General features: G+C 34.3%; 2 protein-coding genes across 2 annotated transcripts; one reads left to right on the top strand and one right to left on the bottom strand.

The window, feature by feature from the left end:
- Positions 1-1,267: 1,267 nt before the first annotated feature.
- LOC109851834 (uncharacterized protein C1orf50 homolog) lies at positions 1,268-2,530 on the top strand. Its single transcript, XM_020422310.1, has 4 exons — positions 1,268-1,540; positions 1,640-1,752; positions 1,883-2,101; positions 2,188-2,530. The coding sequence occupies exons 1-4, from the start codon at positions 1,492-1,494 to the stop codon at positions 2,320-2,322; spliced, it is 516 nt and encodes a 171-aa protein (XP_020277899.1). The 5' UTR covers positions 1,268-1,491; the 3' UTR covers positions 2,323-2,530.
- A 681-nt stretch (positions 2,531-3,211) lies between these two features.
- Positions 3,212-6,523, bottom strand: LOC109851829 (dnaJ homolog subfamily C member 11). The gene is made up of 8 exons (XM_020422303.1): positions 6,348-6,523; positions 5,726-5,855; positions 5,349-5,592; positions 4,904-5,217; positions 4,568-4,775; positions 3,919-4,480; positions 3,640-3,769; positions 3,212-3,529 (listed from the first exon to the last, which is right to left on the bottom strand). The coding sequence occupies exons 1-8, from the start codon at positions 6,417-6,419 to the stop codon at positions 3,507-3,509; spliced, it is 1,683 nt and encodes a 560-aa protein (XP_020277892.1). The 5' UTR covers positions 6,420-6,523; the 3' UTR covers positions 3,212-3,506.
- Between the last annotated feature and the right edge of the window lie 3,317 nt (positions 6,524-9,840).

The following is a 9,840-nucleotide window of genomic DNA, read 5'->3' as shown; positions in this document are numbered from 1 at the left end:
ATCGGAAATAGTTTTCGGTTCGGTTACGGTTCCGGTCCATTAGTCTACATAATATTTCGGGCCGGTTTTCAGTTTCGGTTTGACTAAAATAACGGTTACGGTCCGGTTATCGGTTTCGGTTTCAGTCCGGTCCGGATCCTTGATTGTAATTATTATATCTTTGTATAAAAAAGATACAGTTTAACTTATAAGTATTTTATATATATTATATATATATATATATTTAAATAATCTATTTAATTTTCTTATCAAAAATGATTTTTAAGTATTCGGATGTTTAGATTTGTATGAATTTTCGAGATCGATTATCTGAAGCGCTATTATTGTATAATAAAACTGTCGGAATCATTTCAGAACGAAAAGTATTTGTCACTTTGTTTTCTCTCTTATTATAGACATTCAAAAAAATAAAGTCGTCAAAAATATCCAAAACGATAAAAATCACTCCGATATCTTTGAAACTGTTGAAGTTTTGTAACTCGAATTGTTTTGATTTCATCGCGTTGATTGCTGTAGATCTATCGATAATCGAAATAGCTACAATCAATAAGTCGCAATAACAATTTTGTGCAATGTGCCATCCACAGTATGTTGTAACAGAGAGAAAACTGAGAGTGGCCAAGAGTATAGGAGAATGTGTAATCGCTTTTTCGTTCTATAAGCCAGCGCAATGTTCATGGCTGGTGCACATTGGCACCTACGTAGCCATGTCCACGAACAACTTATCGGTACGTATGTTATGTTCATACGTGGATATGGTTCTATTCCGTGTTATGTCTACAACCGTGCGGTTTTTAAATTGTATCAGTTAACTCATATTACTAATTAATAGAAATATGTAATGCATCTTGATGTGTTTTATTATTATCAATAATATTATGTACTTTTTTCACGACTGTAAATCTTCATCTTTTTAAAGACACGTAACTAAAGTAACGTCACGTGACATGGAGAAAAGGGAAAACAACACGTGACTTTACTTTAGTCATGTGTCTTTAAAAACGTGAAGATTTACAGTCTCGAAAAAAGTAATAATATTATTGATAATAATAAAACACATCAAGATGCATTACATATTTCTACTAATTAGTAATACAAGTTAATTGACACATTTTAAAAACCGCGCAATTGTGGACATAGCACGGAATAGAACCATGTCCACGTTTGAACATAACATACGTACCGACAAGTCGTTCGTGGACATGGCCATGTAGTTGCCAATGTGCACCAGCCATGGACATTGCGCTGATTTACAGGACGGAAAAGCGATTACACATTCTCTTATAGGCCTGGCCGCTCTCAGTCTTCTCTCTGTTTTATTCAGTTTTATTTCTAATGAGCGATAAAGTGCGAGTGGTGTTTTGAATAACATTCCGGAACGCAGCCTCAGAGACGTCAAAGATATACAGATGCAAAAACTTCGAGCATGTACGTGCTATATGTGTATACAGTTTGAGTTGCAAAACAAGTATTTCTCTACAATCTTACACAATGGAAAGTGACATGGATGCAATAGATAATTTGCATACTATGGATAAAGGTATTACTTTACAAGACTTTATAGTTTTATGTATATATATGTGATTATACATGTATGTATTGTATTATAAGACTATAACAATGGTTTTCATTACAACAGTTGTCTTAGTAGAACAAAATAATATACCACAAGGTATACCATTAATTGACCCAACTGCTGTAGCTAAATCCACACGATATGATTTAATGGCATTGGCAGCAGAAATTGAAATGGTAATAAAATGAAAGATTTAAAAATTACTATAAGATTGTAGATTATATAGAGGAACACACGTACATGATACTATGTCTAAATAAGTTGTCTTTTTAAAGAGTATATTATGTAAATGTTTTATGTTTATAGGCAGATAACTGTATAAAAACCAATGCTTGTGGTAAGTTACAAGTAATAGCAGAACAAATTAAATGTTTGCAAAAACAAGCTGAGAGTATCTTGCTGGAAGCAGAACGAAATAAGAAATTACATCATGTAGCATGTAATTTTGTAAAAAAACCTGGTCATATATATCACTTATACAAACGAAAATCAGGCCAATTTTATTTTTCTATGCTTAGTCCAGAGGTAAGTATTACATGTTTCATACATGCATTAATTACATTAAATATGTAACTTTTGTACTTAGCATCTGCTTATGTTAATGTATATAGGAATGGGGTGATTCTGGAATGTTGCAAAGCTACAAAGGCTCTTTCAGATTAGAAAATGATCGCTCCTGGACTCCGTTGTCTCAAATAAAGGAAAAAGACAATGATTTGAATCTATTGAAAAAATTAATAAACTAATTCTTTTATTATGACATTTGTATTTATACTCTTGATTTAATATTTCCAAACATTTGTAATCTGTCATGTAAAATATTGCACATATGTACATACATACAAGTTTATTATGACGTTGCAGCATCGGCATATTATTACAAGATATTTAGACGATGTAAATTAGGATTAAAAATATGTAATGTAACATAGAAGAAATTCAATATTTTAACTACTTTGTTTTTATAATTTCTTCATGGAAATCTATTATAAACTTAGTAGACTCGGTTTATTTTAAAAGTATACTGTATATGTACACATACATGCACGCATATAACAGACACTCAAAATCATGTTTTCTTATATACGTATACACGTTCTTCCTTTCAAAATGATTTTTATTTTGTACAAGTAAATTTGTATTGTGATACACTAGAATACTTCAATACCATTGGTATAGATATAGATAATAGATTCAAATAATTAACAAACGTTCTTTCTCATATCTGCAATAAAATGCACTTTGCATCAAACTATGCGGTCATAAACCAGTATCTATCCATAATTTTCGTGCAACTACAAAATGATTTCGATCTTTTTATAATGTAGTTATCTATTTTGTTTTGTTTTTATAGGTTTACGTCATTACACTTCTTACACAGGCAACAGATGTGTTTGGATTTATTCATTTCAAACTATCTTCTGAAATTTAATAAGCAAAACCTGCATGATTGCAGCTAACAAAATTTAACAATTTGAATCTCATGAATATGTGTCATGTATATTATATGTGTGACAATACATATGACATAATATATAATATATCATGTATATTATGTACATATACACAATATATATGTACATGGATGTAAAAATGTATATATACACATATCCATGTTCATGTATGTTTGTATATATAACATACATATAATATACATATAATATTAGATATTTTTTTGGTATAACTAAGCTATAATGTATTTTTGTTTACAGAATATTTAACTCCAAACACAACACGTATTTTAAATAATCTATATCATTTTATACTGAAAATACTATCAATGTACAAAGCATAAAGATCAATATGTATATGAACACTTAATATTTCCCGTTTTTAAAAGTAAAACCTATAGGAATCTATGTTGAAGTAACGTTCATCATTGATGGGAACTGTGACGACTGCGGGATGGTTTTGATGTTGAATGCATATGTCAGGTGGTGTTTACTTTATGTGCTGAAATATATGCGCAAATACATATAGAAATAGCGATAAAAAAACTATATTATTGAATAATTATTAGTATATAAGTTAAATTTGTTTTTAAACCACCAGTAAATCCTTACATGAGACTGGTATCCTGAGAGCTGCATCATCTCGAATGAGACATTCATGCGTTTGAGTATGGAAGAGATATTGTACCAAAAGCTGTTTATCTTCTCCCACACATGGATCGTAAAATCCGGGCAGTTGGCTCTGTAGTAGCAACGTTTAATTATTAATATTTCAAGTTGTATTTTGGAAATTTTACATAATTTTTAGGTAAAAAAGTTTATCGTATAAATCTCGTTTGTATGATTCAATAATTAATAATTAAAATTATATAAAAGTTTAGAAGAAAATACCTTAGATGCTTTGTGAAGAATTAATTTCGAATCCTTAACTAAACACTGCAAAGGAATCGTTACGTCTATCACTTCATCCCTATGCCCGCTTTCCTCCGCGACACCTCGATCTTGTTGAGGATAAACGAACCGACCGTACAGAGCTTTAGTAATAATCAATCCTTTCTTAGATTCTTCCTCAGCTCTTATTCTGCTAACGGTTTCTTTCATTAATTCGGTGGCGGCTTTGGCTTCTCTTTGTTTCTCCAGCATCCTGGATTTGTTCAGCTCTCTCTGCTTTTCCTTTTCACGTTCCTTTCGCTCCTTCACAACAGGATCGATAACAAGTTTCTTAACAACCGTCCAAGTAATTATCGGTGCTACAGTTGCGTAAAAGATGGGAGCCGGAAGAATCTCGTCGCAGAGGTGAATGGGAAACGTGTATGCCTGCGAGGCGCGACTTAATCTGATTTTTAACGTAACACCAGTTGGCACTCCGACGCGTACAGCTGCCGAGATTGAACTATGTTTGGTAACTTTTTTTTCCGCACCATACTCGAGAAATACACCAAACGTTCCAACTCTGTAGATATATATAAAAGAATTATAAAAACTCGATTATGAAAAACTTTTAAGATTACACTACAAAGTGTTGTTTCACAATACTAACTTAACGCTACCACGAAGCTGGAGTTGCTTCTCTTCCATTTTATAAGTATAATTAAGACTAGCAAAAGAGTGTAAAAGCCCAAAGTGTATAGAGAGAGCCGTATACGATCGAGATGTATCTCTTACGATCATGGTGCTCATAGCATCCTGAATGCCAGCTCTATACGTGAGATATCCTACTGTGTGCTTATCTAACTGCATAGCAAGAGCTGTGAAAAAATTTATCTTGTTATTTTTTTTAAAACAATTTAAATATCTTTGAAAAAATAATATATATTTTACTCCTAAATGTAGAATGTCATTGTGTTCACAAGTGTGTATGATTGTGCGAACCTACTTCCTACATAACCAACTTTCACGCCATGTGACGAAAATTGAAATATTGTTGCTCCATTGCAAAACAGTCGTTTCGTTAATGTGCGAAATCCCTTGAGGGAAAATGTTGGGCCATTGCCAGCCCCTACTTCGGCTTCCACCCAGCCTTTCGAAGATATTAATCGTTTTGCCGAGATATTAATTGATCCGGAACCTGTGCCGTTTTGAGTTCCGAGTTGACCAGACATAGTCACAGTATCTCTTAAAGTGAGTGGTGCTTCGATGGATTGCGTGAATGACATTCCGCTGACTTCAACACGCGAGAACAACCCGTTGCTGAAAGCAAAAGCTTTATTTAAATATTACGAATTAAAAACTTACAAATTAATCAATTCAATAACATTAATAATTATACATGATTAAATTCGATTATTTTATCATCATAGCTTAGACTTAATCTATCTTACCCATCATTGTAATCTTCATCATATTTACTGAACATATCGGTGGCATTGATGTTTACCGTTACAGAGCCTTTAGGATTGGTATTTTGTTGTAACCTTCTCTCTTCCCTCTCTCTTGCCAGTCTTTCATACTCCTCTCGAATCTCTTGAGGTGTTTTTGTACGCTGTACAATTTCCCATCCTTCTGTTTCTAGTCCACGAATTCCCAGCGAGTCATAAATGGCTCTTTTATGTGGATCGCTCAACACTACAATATCAAGTACCTTTGAGATTCTACACAATTATACAGTAAGTATAAAAAATATAATACATGTAACATATATTTGAATTTTTTGGGAAATAAACCTTAACATATACATCAATTAAAACTTGTACTTTACCCTCATAAGCCTTTTTAGTACGATTAAAAAGAACTTCCGCTTCCTTTTTAAGGACTGGATTAGTATGTTTGTCAGGATGGTAAAGCCTACTTTGTCTACGATATGCATTGCTAATATCTTCTGGATTGGCCTGAAATATAAAAAGCAAAAGTTATTCAGAAAAAAATGGTGTACACAATTGTTTCATCACTTGCATCATGCATAAAGATTTTATGAAAGAGACCAAGAAAGATTAATTTATAAAATAATAATATATATAATATACATAAGTATTTATTTGCACATATAATGCAAAATTTATGGATTTATCTGTAGAAACATTCTGTAATAATATAACCATTTTTCACACAAAATTTAGGCTTAAAAAGATAGAGAACGAAAAGAAAATAGAAAATAAAGTATATATTTGAAAACGCTGACATTGTATTTCTAAACACTTAATTCACAAATTTCATTGGAAATTTGCATCAGCTGTAAAAAAACTGAAGAGTTGTTTGTCACAGTCGGGTATGTTACGTCAGCGTTAACAAGAAGGTGTCACGTGGAGGGCTCGGAGTCGATCTCTACCCCTTGAACCGGGTAAAATTACGAGACCACTGTAATTAGATCGTAGTTTTCTCACATTCCGGGAGATATTCAGGAACGTGTAATAGTCGTCCTCGATCGTGGTTTCCTGATCACTATCGTCGTCCATTTTAAAACCTGTGAATTTTGCGTTCAACGGTTCAACAAGCTCTGGCAGAATTGAGCGCTCGTATTTTCTCAGCTTTTTATAGGTTACGGCGAACGAGAAAACAGCTAGGCCGGTAAATGTTGCTTTCTTCGGACTTCGTCAGATGACGCTCCATACTCGAAATTGCGGAGGAAGAAACCTCCGAAGATTACATCGCAATTGACAGCGTTAGATTATCGACGGCTGTGTAACTCAACAATTTTATTATAACGATCTTAAATGATATATACGTTTTGCAGTTGTTTTACACATAATACACTTACAATAAAGCTATACGCTGTAAACAGGAAAATCAAGAGAGTGTCTCGCATTAGGTATCAAGTTCACGTATGTATAATATGACTTAATAAATTAATCATGTGTGAGTGTATGTGAGTGAATATACATGTACAAGCTTAATATTTACATTAATTTTATTTACATTAATTTTAATACATATAAGCACAAATAAATAATATATCATACAAATGTAATAATAAACTTTATAATTCCGTTGAATTAATTACTCGATCAAATTAATTGGAGTTGGTGAAACAAACAATTTTAGTCTTATATGTCTAGAGTAAATGCGAGTTACTGTACATCATTCGATTTGCTATTTTATATATATTATATTACATTTTATAGAAACATTAAATTTGTGCAATACAGTCTGAAATCGGTTTTATTTCAGAGTTGAATTAATTAATTTCAGACTTCGATAAACATGCTTCCGACACAGTTCTCTCTCGATTGACTTATTCGTGTGCGAAAGGAGCTGTATATTATTTTGTTTTCTTGCCAATCGTTTGACGCGGATGAGTGTAAGGGAGAAAGAAGAGAGAGAAAGAGAAGGAATTTTTACGAGCCGGGTATCGCACCGTCGTGGCAGGCTACGAGGGCAACCAGCGAAGGGCCCCCGCGCTCGTGCACGTAACGTCAGTCGTCGGTAAAGGGTAATATTGTGCGACGGCGGGTCAGCTTTAACGTAAACATTTATGCCTCGTGGCAACGCTAAAATATGAAGCCGTTGCTCGCACGACGGGATTCCAAAGTGTCTTACATAGTGTCTAGGTCTTAATTTTCAAGATTTTTCTACACACAAGACAATGTCCCGCATATATACTTATGTGTTTATATATATACACATTTTCCGATCCGATATATAGTTTAATATATGTGTTTACAAATAAATTTATCAAAGTTAATAAAATGTCACTATATACACTGCTACAATTAATTAATTACTACAATCAGATAAAAGAACTATATAGACATTTTATATAGGTTGTTGACTAAAGAAAGTGCGAAATATTGTAGAACAATTACTGATCGTACATACGTAAATGTTTCGAGTACAAAAGAACATACGAAACGGGAGGAGCTTCCAGTCACGACTATGGTCCGCTGTAGCGTTCCGTCGCGCGGAACGTGACCGCGTGGTAATCGCTCCTGTCTCGCCTCGCCGCGACAAACAAACGGTTATAAAACGGCAGTAAAACCGAAAAGGTGAGACCGAACACGCGAGAGAGAAAGAGCGGAAAAGAGAGGTCAAGTTTAGCCCGAAGAGAGAGCCAGTTTGCTTTGACATTGCCTAATCAAAACAGGGACTCCTTCTCGTATTTCTTTTAGAGGGTATGCTACTTCTTTATAAGTATGTCGAAGGACAAAAAGCTGTGTTGCTTTATCGATGGTTTAATGATTTTGCTCGGTCTCTCGCTGAAGGATCGATATGCAGATCACGCACGATCTTTATCTTGACAATTAAAAAACAACTTGGAATAAAAGTTTAACACAAGTTGTGAAAGTTGAAATATCTATTAATATTGAGCACTTGGAATTTTTATATAAATTTTTCTCGTAATATTCAATCAAAGTTCAACAACAAAGTTCATATATCGATTACGTTTGTACGTATAATATACATATTTTCACATTTTTATTGTACCATTAAATTTTTAAAAAGCGAGTCCAACCTCATTTTTTTTTTTATTATTCTACTTAAAAGTATTACTCTCACGAGTACCTATATATGTTCAAAATAAGAGAATTTAGAACACGAAAGACAATGAAATAAATATCGGTTTCTCTACGTATATATATTGCACGGATCAAATAAAGAAAAAAACTTCAAATCGGACAATCAGATTTAAAGGGTTAAATATCGTTCTCAACCAACTTGTCGACGATAACGCAATAGCGAACAAAACGGCGGGAGTGATACGAACAATCGAACGCGACCAGCCGGTCGATGTTGCTAAACACGGTCATTGTGCCGGGTTAACAATACCCCACTATATCAGCAACATCGGCGTCCATAAGTCCCAGTATTCGATCAACAATTCGCGCACTCGGCCATTGCAGCTGTTGAAAAATATCCGGCCGCGCTTGACCACCGTTGTTCCCATTTGTTTCCCTTCCTGTCGCCAAACTCGCGTGATCCGTCATTTCCGCAAAATCTCCATGAAGCTGCTCTTCAACTGAAAAATCGCGCCCGCAGAAACGAGCAATTTGAGAAACAGAAGTGCGTATTTATACATTATGCAAAAAAATCTGTCTCTGCGTATCTTTTTCTCTATTTGTTTTTTATGAAAAATTTTACATCTTTTTGGAAAATCATCTATCTATAGAAATAATATACGTGAGCATGTGTTTTTCTCACGTGCGTCGTGATTAAATCTTTCAATGTTACTTTTCAAAAACAAAGACGCATTTTATTTAGACCTTCGAGAGAATTTCAAACAGCAAGTTGTCACTTACTGCAGCTCATGTAAGTGCAAGATTAGTGTTCGTTACATTTGCGCACATGTTCTTTCCACAAGAAATATTAAAGGAAACTATTTTTGTACTTCAGATACTAAATGCATGCAACAAAGATATCAATTGTGGTTCTATTTCCACTATCTTTCTGCAATCATATATTTCGTGCGATATATTCGCGCACAAAAGCTGACTTGAAATTAAGAAAAAAACAGAAATCGTGTCCGCGATCACGATTTGAGAAAGGATGACGAGTTTGCAAAATCGAAGGCTTCATCTCGCATTAAATGACCAATTTAACGTTTCTTTCTGGCTTGGCGTATGTTGTATGTACATCGGTGCGATTCGCGAAAGCTCGCGTGGAGTCAAGCGGACCGAATGCGAGTGCGCGACGAGTCAATATTCCGGAACGAGCTTTCGGCCAATCGCGCACAACAGCGCAGCTCGCAGATACCGCCCCAACATGGCGTCGCTCGTTTCCCCACTTTCTGTCGGGGTAATCCGTTTACGCGACATTTCAGAAGCTATCGTAGTAGCTTCTTCTTTTATCGACACGTTATTCTCCGGTTCGGACTGTCCTTTAATATGTTTTCCTGCACGCGTTGCAGCAACAAAATGTATCATAAAATCCGTATACGCACAT

This window comes from Pseudomyrmex gracilis, unplaced genomic scaffold, assembly GCF_002006095.1.
Source record: "Pseudomyrmex gracilis isolate BER0280 unplaced genomic scaffold, ASM200609v1 scaffold_21, whole genome shotgun sequence".
NCBI lineage: Eukaryota > Metazoa > Arthropoda > Insecta > Hymenoptera > Formicidae > Pseudomyrmex > Pseudomyrmex gracilis.
The sequence above is the reverse complement of the archived record's forward strand: the minus strand, read 5'-3'. Positions and strand labels throughout refer to the sequence as shown.